The sequence below is a fragment of the Mustela putorius genome, unplaced genomic scaffold (assembly GCF_011764305.1).
Source record: "Mustela putorius furo isolate JIRA1106 unplaced genomic scaffold, ASM1176430v1.1 tig00000997_pilon_pilon_pilon, whole genome shotgun sequence".
Lineage (NCBI taxonomy): Eukaryota > Metazoa > Chordata > Mammalia > Carnivora > Mustelidae > Mustela > Mustela putorius.
In genome coordinates, this window is record NW_025421527.1 from 2,626,581 (window position 1) to 2,641,136 (window position 14,556).

At 50.9% G+C, this 14,556-nt stretch overlaps 1 protein-coding gene across 2 annotated transcripts in view; it reads right to left on the bottom strand.

The window, feature by feature from the left end:
• The window catches only part of CADM3 (cell adhesion molecule 3), a 29,634-nt gene that overhangs the window by 10,331 nt on the left and 4,747 nt on the right, over positions 1–14,556 (bottom strand). Inside the window, exon 2 of one of the 2 annotated variants that reach the window (XM_004775813.3) lies at positions 1,436–1,537. The exons of the other annotated variant lie outside the window; for it this stretch is intronic. Coding sequence (XP_004775870.1) covers positions 1,436–1,537 — 102 coding nt within the window. The remainder of the gene's footprint in view (positions 1–1,435; positions 1,538–14,556) is intronic. 2 annotated transcript variants of the gene reach the window in all.

Here is a 14,556-nt window from a genome sequence, read left to right on the forward strand (position 1 = left end):
AGAGCTGAAACATTCTGGCACAGACTACTTCCTCCCACAGTAACTTCCCTTCATCATCAGCTGACACTCTTTTGGTACCAGGACAACCGTCCTCTCAACACACCAAACCAAGTCACCCCCCTCCTGTTATTTTAGAGGATTCAAGTTTTCTCTGCCATGCGAAGGAAATACTTTCTCACCCCTCTCTTCTTAAGCAAATCAAACAAACAAACCAAGGACAGGCAAGGTATCCTAGGGAGGGGCCCTCTAGTTGGCCTGGCCGGGAGCCCTCCCCCTTGACATAGTTCCGTGTTCCCCACAGCATGGCTTCTGCTCCCCATGCTCAGCCCCTCGTCTCTGGGACTGACTTTTTGCGACCTGACAGCAGCGGCCTCCGCAGGACTAAAATCCACAACACCCTCTGGCTGGTTCCGAAGCGTCTTCACCATCCCTCCGGTGGGGCTAAGCTAGCGCAGCAGCTTTATTCTCTGAATCGGAAGCCAAGAAACTTACTCCCTGCATTCCCTAATTGAGTAGTTTTAAACAGTCCCCATTCTCCCCCTGGCACTGACCTTACCCCTGTCCTCTCTGTTATTCCTTTCCTCATTGGTCACCAGAGCTCCGTTTCCAAGAAATACATAATGGATGCTCCTAGCAGAGAAGGGGCCCCAAGGAGAGAAGGTGGCATGTGCTGGGCTTGATAAGAAGCACGGGTGCTTTGGGGTGTCCGTCTCCACGTGGGAGCACAAAGTCTGGCCGCTGGTTTTGGTGTTCAGAATAATTACAGAACTGAGGGGGAGCTTAGGGATCATGGAATCCAATTCCCTCATTTTACAGATGTAGACAATGAGACCATGGACATGAATGATGGCCTACGATCGTTCTGCTCACCGGGGACTTCCGTGGGGACCGCGCCCCTGTTCTTCGACTCTCAATGCAGTGGCCTTTTCATTGTACTGTTCCTCAAGTAACTGCCTGGCTTGAAAATTTAAATGATGACTTCAAGATTAGTGAGCCAGAGACGGAGCTGGCTGAGTAAACCAGGACGTGATTTATCCCTGAAGCATCTGAACGAAAGGTTTGGGAAACCTGTCATTTACCACTCACCCTATACCAAGTTTTGACAAGCGATCCCCGTATCTGTGGGTCCCTTTGAAGAATTCTACCTCCATTGTGTCTTCCAGATCCTCTTTATTCTGAGTAATACCCTCCTCCTGGAGTCATTTTACTTTGGGGGTTAAAGGTGGAGGGGGTAGAGATGGCTCTACACTGGAGCAGGGAAGAGGCGTGGGTGCGCGAGAAGTCGGTGCTGTGGAACTAAGAACTAAGAGGTCGGATGGAGCTGCGTGGTAATGAGGGGTGTGAGCACACAGGGCAGAGGCAACATGAGTGGGAGATGATGTGAGGATGGTGGAGGGGACCGAGGGGCATTGAGATGAGGGGCCTGGATTCTCACCTTGACTGGCCAGCATGTCAGGGCTGCTCCAGACTGTGGAGCTGATGGCCTCGCCGAGTGGAGCCAGAGTTCCCAGCTCCAAATCCTGCTCCTGCCTGTAGCCTGGGGAGAGAATCTCCATCAAGGATGAGCCCTACCTATTTGCTGCTATGGTCTGGGACACGTTGGTGGTTGGGGGCGGGGTGGGGGGGAGGGGGGGAGAGGGCAGGCCCTTAGTGAAAAGGTTTGCCAGGATCCCTAAGAGAAGTGGGTTTCTCACAACGGGGAGAGATTTAAGGAGAGTCCCGAAGAAGGAAGTGAGCTCCTCCTCCGAAGGCGGGATAAACGGAGAATGCTAAGCTTTACCAGTCAGTCGCACAACGTCAGAGCCAGAAGAGACCTTAAAGGTCTTCTGGTTCGGGGTGCCTGGGTGGCTCAGTGGGTTAAGCCGCTGCCTTCGGCTCGGGTCATGATCTCAGGGTCCTGGGATCGAGCCCCACATGGGGCTCTCTGCTCAGCGGGGAGCCTGCTTCCCCCTCTCTCTCTGCCTGCCTCTCTGCCTACTTGTGATCTCTCTCTCTCTGTCAAATAAATTAATAAATAAAATCTTTTAAAAAAAAAAAAAGGTCCTCTGGCCCGGTTCTCCCACTTTACAAACGAGGACAATGGAGCCTACAGAGGTTAAAAGTCACTTTGGTGAAGGTCATCCCAGTAAAGGAAAGATAAAGGAAGATTTTTCATTCCTTATCCAGGATCCTTTCGGCTACACCATATTATCTACTAAAATAGCAACAGATCCAACAATTAGATTACTCTTGGTTTACTCTTAACCCTTTTCGTGGACCTGTGGAATAAACGCGCTGGTTCCCGTTTTGCAGCGTGGAAACAGGCTGCGGTGACTTGCCCAAGGTCATACAAACGGAAGAGCGAAGACTGGAAATGCAAGCCTGATCCCAAGTGCAGAGCTCCGCTGCTTTCCAGCTGAGGCCGCTACGACCGCGGGCAGGCCCGGGAGCCCCCGCGGCCACCTGCTAGCGCGCAGCTGGGACCCTCGCCCGCGCCCGGGCCGCTGCCGGCTTGATGCCCCCGGCTCTGCTCCTTGCCCGCCACAGCCAACGCCGGGGCCCGAGTCAGCGCTAGTCTTCCCGGGCCGCGGCCCCTGCACCCGCCGCACACCCGCCGCAGGCGCCCAGGGCCCGACTCCCCGGCTCCACCTGAAGGCGCGGGGGACAAAGAAAGCCGCCCCGCGAGTCGGCCAAGTCTCCCGCCGCGGGCCCGGAGCCAGCCAATCACGGGCGCAAGGCTCGGTGACGTCATCGGCTGCCGAGCAGAGTCCGGAGCCGCCGCGCGTCCCGGGCCGGGAGTCGCGGGAACTTGGCGGGCCGACCGGCGGGCGCGCGGGAGACGGACGGGCCAGCGCTGCCCCCGCGGTGCCGGGCAGGTCGGGGATGCGGGCCAGGGGTGCGAGACCAGACCGAGAAGTGGGCCTCAAGATAGGGAGCGGGACGAGGGGGGCATTGCGGAATTCGAATGAAGGGGAGACGGGGAGAAGGGGCAGGTGGGCGGGGGGAGCAGGGGAAGGAAGGGGAGAGGCGGAGAAAGAGGGCTAGAGCCTGCGAGCGCGCCTCCGAGGGTCAGCGGCCTCCACGGCCCACACACACCCTCCAGGAGACCCGAGAAAACATCTCCAAAAGGAGAAGCACCAATGCCCAAATGGGGAGGAGAGTCGAGTAGAGACAGCGGAGCACCTGCACCCCGTGGAGAGAAGCAGGCGGCAAAGTGTTGGTGAAGGGAGACAAGAAGGCTGAGGCTGCCCGGAGAGGTGGCCGGTGCTGGCACGGGGGGGGGGGGGCTCTCAGACCCTGCAGTGCCCCCCACCCCACCCCAGCCCGCGCCGGGCCCTTGCCCGCTGCCTTCCCCGGACTTCAAGGCTGGAGGCAACCTGATGCTGGTGAGTGTTTCATCTTCTTCTCCAGGTTGTGTATTTGTGGGTGCTTGGACGGAGGGGGCGGAAAGGCAGGTTGGGGTGCTAGAGGGACAAGGAGAAGCCAGAGAGGAGTGGGTGCTCGGGTGCCCACCCCCAGTCCTGGTGCTGTGTGCAGTGGGCACAACAGGCCTTTGCTCAGGTGAGCCGAGGGAAGAGCCCTCTGAAACTTTGGCACAGGACTTTTCAGTTTGCAGGGCGGATCTTCAGCCACCGGTTCACTGGCTGACGAAACGACCTTGAGAGACGGGCAGCCAAACAATCGCTTTTTAGAGATGAGGTCGAGAGAGGTCCTGTGGCTTACCTAGAGGCACACAAACAGCACACCTCTCAAGGATCCGCTTTCTCTCTCCCCCGGGGGCTCTCAAAGCTTTTCCAGCAGGTCCTTTTTCTTCCGTGTGGCATTTCTGCCCATTGTGCGGCTGTCCACTTGTTTGCTGATCAGTTTCCCCATCTAAACTCGGAGCTGGTGAAGAGCAGAGGCCTGACCTTCTTCAGCTTCGTAGCTTCAGCGCTTAGGGCAGATCGGGTTCCTGGTGCATGAAGTTGGCTCCGGTCATTCACTCAGACACACCTGGTGCGGTGCTGGGCGTGCTCGCGGTCAGGCAGCGGATGGATCTGCCCAACGGCAGCGCGGATTTCGTCTCCTGCTCCTTCTCTCCTCTGTGCTTTTTGCTGCCTTCCCTTGGTGTTCCCCCTGTTTCTATTTCTTCCGTCTCTCCCCTCCTCCCGGCTTTTGCTTTCGTTGGCATTTTCTCCTCCTCTGTAGGATGAATATGGGACATGGGAAGGTAGGCCATTCAAACCACATTGAATGGTGCAGATGAGGGAACCGAGAATTAAAACCGATACTCTCCAATAAATGGCCTACATTGTCTGTAGATTTCCAGGGAACTCAGTCTGGTTTGTAGCGTTTTAAGCAGGTGAACATAAAACTGTGTGTATTTTTTTTTTCCCCGCTGCAGTGATATTTCTCCCTCTAGTTCTGAAAACTACTTATGATCTCGTGTCCTCTCTTGAGAACTGTTAGCATGCCTGATAGTTTCCTCACTGTTCTTATAGCATTGTGCACCTGTAATGATAAATTCAGAATGGCCCCCAGCAGTGGACAAGAGATTATAATGCTATTAACAGAAACATGAGTAAATAGCAGAAATTATGATCGGGGTTGCAAAGACCTTGTGACTTTGGGTTCAGATCGTCCTGTTCATTTATGACATCAGCCCTCCAGCTGCACAGGAAAGCTCAGGAGCCCTCTGAAAGGGTGGCATCGGACACTTCTGCAGTGGACACAGTTGACCTTCTGCTCAGGCAGGGACACCGGAGGGCCGTGCAGTCTGGACCACAGAGTCCCTTGTGTGTGTATGTCGTGGGGGGTGGGGTGGGGGTAGAAATCAGGCTAATCATAGGGAAAAGCGGTGAAGAGATTCTATTCAAATGGGCCTTATGGTCTTTCTGCTTCTGAGCCTTCACTGAATCCCATGGCCTGCACATAATACCCAGATGTGTTGGGCTGGCCTTCGAGATCCTAGGCAGTCTGATGCCATTGTGCAGTCTGATGCCATTGTGATTGCCAGCTTTGTATTTCCTTCATCCTACCCATATCCCAGGCATGATGCCAGTCTGAGTTTTCTATAAACCCTTGGCTTTCCTGCCTACATACCCTTTCCTACCATAGCCCTGCTGATAATGCCCTCCACCCATCTTCATACATCCAAGCCCCACCAGTGCTTAAAGCCTACCCTCTGTGGCACTGCCTCCGAGAAGTCTTCCTTAATTGTCCCAGATGGAACGAGCTTCTGGTTTCTCTGAGTTGCAACACTTGATCTCCTATCCTTAAGCTGTGCATTGCTCTGTGCGGTACAGGAAGTTTGGCTTCCCTCCTAACTATAAAGATTCCACAGGTGGGGTTGATATCTGATTCATCTCCGTATCCAGCATTGACTCTAATGCAGCACACTGCACAAGGGAGGGGCATAATAAATACATATTTAATAAATGAATCCAAGATGCTGAGCGTCTTCTGTTGTGAGAACTAGGCTCAGCCTGTGCCATTTGAGAGGGACCAGCAAACCAAACAGGAGGAGGCAGCAGTAGGACAAAGGAGAGGGTAGGCCATCCTGAGGCTGAAGCTCTAGGAGCTACAACAGGGTGGGAATCGATATTTATTGATCACCTTGTGTGCGTCAAAGCCCAAGTTAGGTGCTCTATAATCATTATCCAGAACAGGTATTATCATGCGCACGTTAAGGATAAGTTGGCGAGGACTCAGAAAAGTTAAATAATTCATCCACGTGACGTAGCCAGTAAATGTTGGGATGGGACAGTCGTCAAACTTGGACCCCTCTGACCTCAGAGCCCAGACAGACTTCACGCACATCTCTGCTGCACTGTCTCCCTCTGTGTGTGTGTGTGTGTGTGTGTGTGTGTGTGTGTGTTTAGGGGGGAGAACAGGGGTTCTAGGGGTCAAGATTCCTTCCTTCATTGCTGGTTGGGGTGGCTACGAAACAACATTCACAGGCTCATCTGTAAAATGATCAATGTAACAATGTAACAATGTAGCAAGTTGGGAATGGAGGCTTGTGTGGTGATGGGATGGCTTACACCCGCTGAATTTCCTTGTTAATTGGATTTCTTCATGTGGCTTCATCTATACCTCTGGGGGATACTTCATTTACCCCCAAGAGCTTTACAATGGGGGACTTTTCTGTTAACCAAGCAGCAGATGCGTGTAGTTAAAACCAACAGAATCCTCTCACGTTTTCATGGGACTCTAGTGTCTGGGCTGAAAACCAAAAGAGTGTCTTGTTTGCCTTCAGTTGCCTTGGGGGTTTCTTAATTCCTGGTTTATTTACCCGTGGGTTCTAGTATCTTTAGGACTCCCGGCATTTTAAAGGACAAAGTAGCCTTTTCCCCCACCCATGTCCTTCTGATGCATTGTTCACATTAAGAGTAGCAGAGGTGGGAACTGGGGACTGAGCAGCATGTCCTTGGAGCGCAGTGCTACCTGTGACTCGGGTTTTCACTCATAACACTTGTCCTCACAAAGCGTAAGCGCTCAATAAATATTTATTGAATAAATAAAAGAGCGACACCAATGAATGGCAATGTAGGATGTCTCCTGACTGAGGGATGCTAGGAGGGAAGCCTAAGAGAATGGGCCAGTATGAGCCCCGATGGCTCGGTTCTTGTCTTCCCTGCCCTGTCTGTTCTGGGAATCTATGGTGCGTTGCCCTGAGGCCCGTGAGCAGGGTCACAGGTGGGGTGAGGGGACAGGGATGAAGCACTCCCAGGTCACCACTGCCGGCCTTGCAGACACCTGGGTCCGGAGCTTCGCTTTCCTGACTAGAGAAAACCAGCTCCCTGAGTAGGAGTTGATGATGATGGTGATGGTGATGTGATGAGTCAGCATTTCTAACTCCACGGTTAAAAATATTCTTCATCCCAGCCGACTTGTTATTCCTCACGACTACCATGACAGGTGGGTGGAGGAGTGTTATCTCCAAGGGAAAAACACACTGGGGGCTGTGGCCCAGAATACTGAAGGGACCCACTTTTAGGTTCATTTACCCACACCCTTTGCGAGGCGTCCCGGCCAGGGGATCTCTCTCGGGTTCCTCCCTGACCTGAGCTACTCGTGAATCCTTGTGTACGTGTGGATCACACCCAGAAGAGAATGGGTCTGGCAAAATCAGATTTAGAACTCAGCCCCTGGACCTTTGCTGTGTGCCCAGAGCCTCACGCTTAACAGTGAATGTCCGATTCTGTGTCTGGAGGAAGGTGGGCCAGTCCTGTGCGGGTCCTGATTTAGATGCTGACTCTGAGATCTGGTGGGAGTCCCTTTGACCCGAGAGACTTTAGAGCACAACACCCTGATTGAAAAAGAATTTGTTTCATACTTTTACACTTCCTTGTGTGCTGCCGGGAATTACGCTACTTCTGCTGATGTTACTGTGGTGGTTCTTGTCTGGGGCACTGAGGGCCTGAGTGTCGAAAAACTCTTACTTCCACCTTCTGTCCCTTTCGAACGCTGCCCTCCCCCGAGCTCTCAATCCCTCTTTCTTTCTCTCTGTACTATAGTGCAGTCAGACAAAAGCTGGGGTCATGAGAGGTGGGAGTTTTGTCAATTTGGGATTTTCTGTCTTTCCAGGTATGTTTCCTGCTCTCTCTGTGGCTCCACTGGGATCGGCCTCTGTCCCTGCCCAGGCTGCAGGATCGCCTAAAGGGTGACCTGGCTGAGCTCAGGGATGCTCCAGCTCATGGTTCCTGTGGGACTTCCGAGCTCAGTCACGCCCCAGCAGCCTGCCTCTGTCACCTCGGCCTCCCGTCCACCCTCTCTGTGGCAGGGCCACTGAGACCCCATTGCTTGTTTCCTCCCTCCGTTCTCTCTGTTGCCGTCTGGCTTTTCCTCCTGGAGTCGTGTTTACCTCCTTTCCCTCTGGCTCCCAGCAGCCTCTTGGGCCCAGAAGGCACAACTCTCTCAGCCTTGCTGTACTGTCCCAGGAGGCATGCAGGATATAAGTGAAAATAGATGGTAAACAGAGTGAGAAAGAGAACCTTCACTAGAAGAAGTGCCCGTTATGCTGACTTGCCCCGTGGCCTGTTGAAGCGTGGCCCAGAGGTTCAGATCTGCAGAACCAGGGATCCTACACTAGTCGATCGTCCAAGAGATTTAGGTTTGGAAGGGGCTGGTCCAGGCTCCAACAGGTTTATTACTGAACGTTGGCAGATGCCTTTTGGTTCCATCCTAAGCAGGTCATTGAAAATGAAAGGCTTTTGTTTCCTGGGCTTGGAATGGTGTGTGGCTAAGCTTTTCCAGGCTGAATGAGGAGGAGGGAACTTTGGGTTCGTCGGCTAGCTCGCCTGTGGTGGGCGTGAGGTTGCGGTTAAGAAGAAAAGCTTATCTGTGTGTTAACCCTCTTTTCACTAAAAAAAAGAGAACCAAGCAAAAAAAAACAAAACAAAACAAAAAAACCAAAAAAACTCCCCCAAACCCCAAAAGCAAACTTCATTATTCCAAATGTTTTGTCTTACCCAAATGTTAGCAAAAAGTACCAGACTCTAATATGTCATGAATAAATACATTTTGTATATTTCCTAAAACTCATCTGGTCATTTTCTACTGACCCCTAATGGCCGGAGGTAGTTAACCCTAAAACCCTTTTGACTCTCTCACACGGAGGACGGGATCCGTGTCCTTTCTGACCTCTTAGCAAATAGTAATTCCTTTCTTCCTTCTGCTATGCCTAATCCTCCCCAAAATATTTCCTCCTCTATCATTCTTAGAAGCATAGACTTTGAGAAGTGATGCAAACCCAAAGTAACATCTAGTGCAAATCTCATTTTAAAGAAGAAAAACCAGGGCTCCGAGAGGTTGAGGCCCTCGGGCAAGGTCACACAGGCAGCCGGTGGAACCCATGGTTAGAAGCCCGTCCCCAGTGGTTACTGTCATTTGGTTGCAGTCCTGTGGGCCAAGGGATTGAGAGGCGAAGTTACCAGCTGGTGTGATTTTACTTTCTGTGACATCTACCCTCTCTGCTCCCCCCCTCTGGATGGTAGCAGGTCCCCCACCCTGGACCTCAAAGCAGGGAAGCCTCCTAAACGCCAGGCAGGCTAGAGGTGGGATGAGACGAGGTGTGAGCTCCTGCGGCTGTGAGGAATGGCATCTTCACAGACTCAGGGTCTTACTGGCTGCTTCCACGTCTCCCCAGAGGGGACACCAAGAGGCAGAAGGCACTTCCCTGCCCTTAGCTGTGAAAAGGCTGGCTGAGGACAGGCTGTGTGCGCACACACGTGTGCTGGCCTCTGGCGGTGGAGAGTGGCGGGATGCCGGGCTGGCCGTGAGGAGGGGGACAGCTCCGAGAGAGGAAAAAGCAGAGGAGCATGTCCTATTCTTGAGCTCAGGAGAGAGAAAAATCTGGAGGCAGAAGTGGGCTTGTGGTAGGCTGAGGGGGCCCCTCAGAGACTTAGTTAAGATTCCAAGGAGCGGAGACTGGGAAGTGGGTGGCGGAGAAGGAGGTGGGGACAGCTGTTGCTTTGATTTGCTATTGAGTCAGTGTTCTCGGTGCAGGAGCACTGGGAGGGAGCCCCGGGCTGGCCCCCAGCAGAAACAAGCCCCTCTGTAGCCAGTACTGTCTCGTAGCAAGAACTGCATTTGGGAGGCAGAGGGGAAGGTCTCTGATCCCCAAAGAGCCCCTCCCCAGGCTGAGCTCTTTCCCTGCAGGACTGGGCTGTGTCCTGGGGACAAGCATCTAGTGTTCCGGACTAAGAGGCTGGGAGGGAATGAGGCAGAACAAAGAGGACGCCTCGGGAGGAGCTGCTGGGAGAGCGGCCCGGGTCTGTGCAGGGGGCTGTCTCACCCGTTGTTGCTCAGGTAAGCCTGCAAGGCTGGGCATGACATCACTCCCTGGAGAGCAGCTCTGAGCCATTTTGGGAGCGTCCAGTTAGCCCAGCTCCTCATTCCTCTCCTACACACGCTCACGCACGCAGACATCAGGGCAGGTGGGACCCGGGGGTCTGCAGGCTGATGCGGGAGTCAGGAAGCCGGGCTTTGTCTGAACTCTGAGATGTCCCCCTGAACCAGCGACAGGCACTTCATACCCCTCCCCTAAGTTTTCCTTTCTGCTTTCACACGTGTGGAATAGAACTGGGGAAAAATCTCCCGTCTTGGAACATACATGGGAAAGGACACCTAACAGAGGCAGGGGGAGCACACGAAAGCAGAATTCCACCAGATTCCTGGACAGAACGTTTGCTGAAAAGGAGGGACTGGGGATGGGTAAGGTAGCGGGGGGCATGGGCGAGAGGTAAAGAGCGGGTTCCCTGAGGGGCCCTGTCTGGGCTGCGGAGCCTCAGGCTGCTGGGGACGCAGAGTCGGCCTCCCTTTCTCCGCAGGCTCTCGTACTCTCCTTGGCGCTAAAGTCCTACTTTAGATGCCTCAGCCCACTGGCTTGGTGTGGGGGTAACAATGCTGGGAAGAGTTTCGCTTGTTTGAAGTCAGGCAAGCAAGGGTTCATCTCTGCTGCTTCTGGCTCTACTGTTTCCCTCCTGCGTCACGAGAGTCAGGTGTGGCCGGGGGGTTCAGGGCAGCGGCGAGGAGAATTACATGAAGACAGATATGTTCGGCTGTGCGCACCCACGCTGCTCCAGGCCTCCTCGCTCCGTCCTAACAGACTTCATCTCTTCCTTTCACTTTTTTCACGTAAAAAAAAAAATGTGTTTTCCTGAGGGTGGCACGTTGTCCAATTAGCCTGACTTGGCCCTTCCGGGGGCAGCTGAGACTTTCTGTGAAACAGACATATTCTTCCATGCTACAGACTTCATGGTCCCCACAACGGGGCCTCACAGATCTCCTGTTCTTTTCTTAAACCTTCATGGAGTCCCTTCTCTGAGGAGGGTATATACTCAGTTTTTGTTCTCCATGATGTACATATAGTCCAAGCGACTTATCCTCTTTTTCTCATTCAACATGTGTCCCTCAACACACATCACACGCTAGAGTTTTCACTATGTGTATCTCTGTTTTTATTTTTTTCTGACACAAACACAGCTTTTCTTATGACCCAGATACAGAGCCCTTTTCCGCAGCCCATTATTAGTCAGAGCCCCTTACTTCCAGAAAACCATATGGCTTAAACTCAGAGATTCTCCCCAAAGCAGAATTTAGGCTCTCTCTTCTGCTCAAGCTCCCCAGGAGAGGGACAGAATCCTCTCTCCTCCCAAGGGCTGAGGCTCAGGCCATCTGTCACTGACACTGGACTCCAGGGCTTGGAAACCAGAAGAGGGCTGGCATGAAGCAGTAATTGAGGATAAATGAGAATATGTGAGGCCCACGGGCTTAGTAGTGGTGGTTTTTATATTTGATTGAGATGACAGAATAGAGATCAGAGGAGAAAACACATAATATGTGTTTGGAGAGACTTCAGCCTTAGGAATTAGAGTAAGAGTTTGTAAGAATGAATGCAATTGTCCTACTGTCATTTTTGCATTTGCTGAGGGACAACTGGTTAGGAGCAGATGGCAAAATTGGCCCCTTGTTCCATAATAAGGAAAGAACTTGGCTCTAGGCTCTTCGGAGGTTGACCTAAGCCATGCTAAGTCTCAAGTTACTTGTCATCAGTGTAATTATGAGAGTCTTGCTGGGGTTCTAAGAAGTACCAGGTATTTGAGTCAGACACTCTAGAAACCAGTTCACTCTCTGAAGCTTTTTACCATGAGGCTTTGGCTGGAATTCTAGAATCAGGATTGGAAGCAAAGAATCAGGGTAACAGAAGAAGACAAATAAGTTTAGGAAGCCAGGATTTGCATATTCACAATGAAATCTGGTATTGGAAGTACTGGTTCCCCACTCTGCCTAGCTAATATCTGGGATTCTATGAAGGAAGTGCAGAGCTAAGTAGTGGTTAGCTTAGAAATGAATGGCTGAGAAAGCAGCCTTCATTTCTTGTTCCTTTTTTTCCCTTAGGGCAAGGTGATGCATCTGACCTTCCTGACCCTGAACTGGAAGTAAATGAACCAAAGGTGCTTATAATTAGCAATCAATACACAATTAGTACAGGTCTAGCTGGGGTAAGGAAAAATAAATCCTTAGAGAAGACTACATTTAAGTTCTTTTTGTTGTTTAGCTTTCTTATCATTCTCCTGGAGATCTCTAGGAGACAGGGAGAGAGAGGTTTAAGGAATCCCAGAGGGAGGAACTCAGCGCAGAAGAATGATACACATTTTGAAAAAACAAAAATATTGGAAGCTCTGCATTAGAATCCTTTCTGAAACATGTCTGCTGCCCAGGAGGACAGGGGGCTCAGAGAGATGAGTAGATAGGAGATACTCCAGCTGTTACTGTAACCCAACTTCTGTCTTCCTGAAGGCTCGCTCATGGAGATAAATCACTTCCATTACCTGTCCTTGAGGAATGAAGTTTCTCCTTGTTTCACATAAGGAGATGGAAGAGGGGCCCTGGAAATTCATCCTGGAAGCTTGCCTCCCCAACTAGATCCTGTTGTAGGTCATTCACCAGTGTTATCTCCTAGAGGAACTATTACTGAGAAATTGATATGGGGAAATCAGCATGTAGGGGACAATAAGCTTGTGTGGTTCCAACATAATGGGAGGAACAGGTTGTGTAGTCTCAGACTGGCAGGGGATGAGCATTCTCCGCTCCTAGCTGCATATGACGTCATCAGTATTGGCAGATACCCCCAAAGAGTAGCAGAGTCCAGTTTAAAGATGTACCTCTTGAGATTTGGCCAAGGACTTGGCCTCTGGGATAAGATGGTTGTAAAGATGGGGGATGTGAGTCAGGGTCTCGGTATTTGTTTTGGTGCCTCTCGTATCTTAAATTCCTCCCTTATCTATTCAGATATCTCATCTTTATGTATGATCTTTGTATTCACTGCTAAGGCTGAGGGAAAAGACAAAATAAGCACTGTGACAGGACAGTTTGAGTTGGTCATCAGGCTCAGGGTGGCGTTAGGAGGGGCATACTTAGCAAACTGAGGTGGGCACATTTACGTGTTCCACACTTACAGGGCAGATGTGGTACTACTATGTATGAGCAATACTGTCTTAATCTAAAACAGGACTACTTGTAGTTCTGTTTTTCATTTATGACTCCACATGTGGCAAAACATCCAGTTCTTCCAAGGCCATCTGAGGTCACTGTAGGCCCTCGTCTCCTGAGCATTTCAAACAGTTCTTCTTCTCAGCCTCAGGGTCCCTTGCTCTTTCTGTCCCCTTCCTACAGTTGTTTAGGTGGTCGTGAGCACCTTTCATATGTATATCTCAAGGTTTGGTCTCCTCTTCCTGGTGGAGCTGGTCAGGGATCATAGCCAAGATCATATGTGTTTGTGGTGAGGGCAAGGAGATGCACCTTAGGAAAGGTGGAAATTGGGAAGTCTGGAGGGAGGGCAGGACCACGGAGAGCAGCAAAGAGAGCCTGTAGTGGCTGTGGGGGCTAGCACCATGGAGAGCTCAGAGCTCCAGTTCCTTCCTCAAAAAGCAGAGGGGAACAGGGATCATGGGTTAAGGCATCCAGCTGGCCAGAAGTCAGACTGAAACCACAGACATCAGGACTTCTGTTATGATCGTGCTATACCCATCACTTGCTCTAAAAGCCCTCCTGAAATACTTTGTTCGAACCTGTCATTCATATATATGTACATATATATATGGATATATATCTCCAAGATCATATAAAAAGTGAGGACCAGGGTGTGGTCCATAAATAATGAATTTTGGAACACTGAAACGAAATAAAATAAAGTGAAAAAAAAAAAGTGAGGACAACCACCAGACTGAGTTTGTCAACATGAGCCTTAGTAATTATTATGATTACCTGAGTATTAGTGGTGGTGGAGGGGGTTTTCATTTGCCACAGTCAATTATGCATAAAAGTATTCTCTAATGAGGGAAATGGTGCCACAGACCTGTGTCCCCTCAGAGACACCAGGGCATGAGAACGCCAAAGTGTGTCTTACCATCAGATAGGCTGTGAGATGTGCCAGAGTCAGGGTGCCCTGAACCTTCCCCAAATTGCCATGGACAGTCCAGTCTTCATCATGCGTGGGAAAGAGGAATGGATCACACCTCTTGAGAAGGCATTTGTGTTCATGACATAGCTGGGACATTTGGTCAGTCTCTTTACACTTAGATAAATTTTGGTAAAGGGACAAGTCTAGTTCTCTCTCTAGTACTTGTTGCTGCAGTGAAGAATATGTAGCTTTGCTAAACCTCTGTTTTGCAAAAAGTGTCAGCAGCTTTGAGACACTTGAAGGCCTGGCTTCTCAGTGCTAGAAGGGATGGATCTCCTCGTTATAACAGGATTGGATTGGGTTTTTACTTGGATTATAGGAACTCTGAGCACCAGCTGGTTCTGACCTTGTAAGGAATCATTACTACTGCTGATCCTAGAGGAAGAGGCAGGTCCTTGGTCCCAGAGACTTAACTCTTCTCTATTTTATAGTTGCTTGTTTTTTGTTGTTGTTGTTGTTGTTTTTTCTTAATTTGACTGAGTTTTTAGGGACCTGAATATCGGATGGCTTGTTTCTTCGGGCTCTTTTTCTGATGGTTTGTTTCTCTCTATCTCTTATAAGCATTCCCATGGGGATTGCTGTTCTCAGAGTTTATGCATAGACCTCTAGGACATGACCTCATCCAGGAA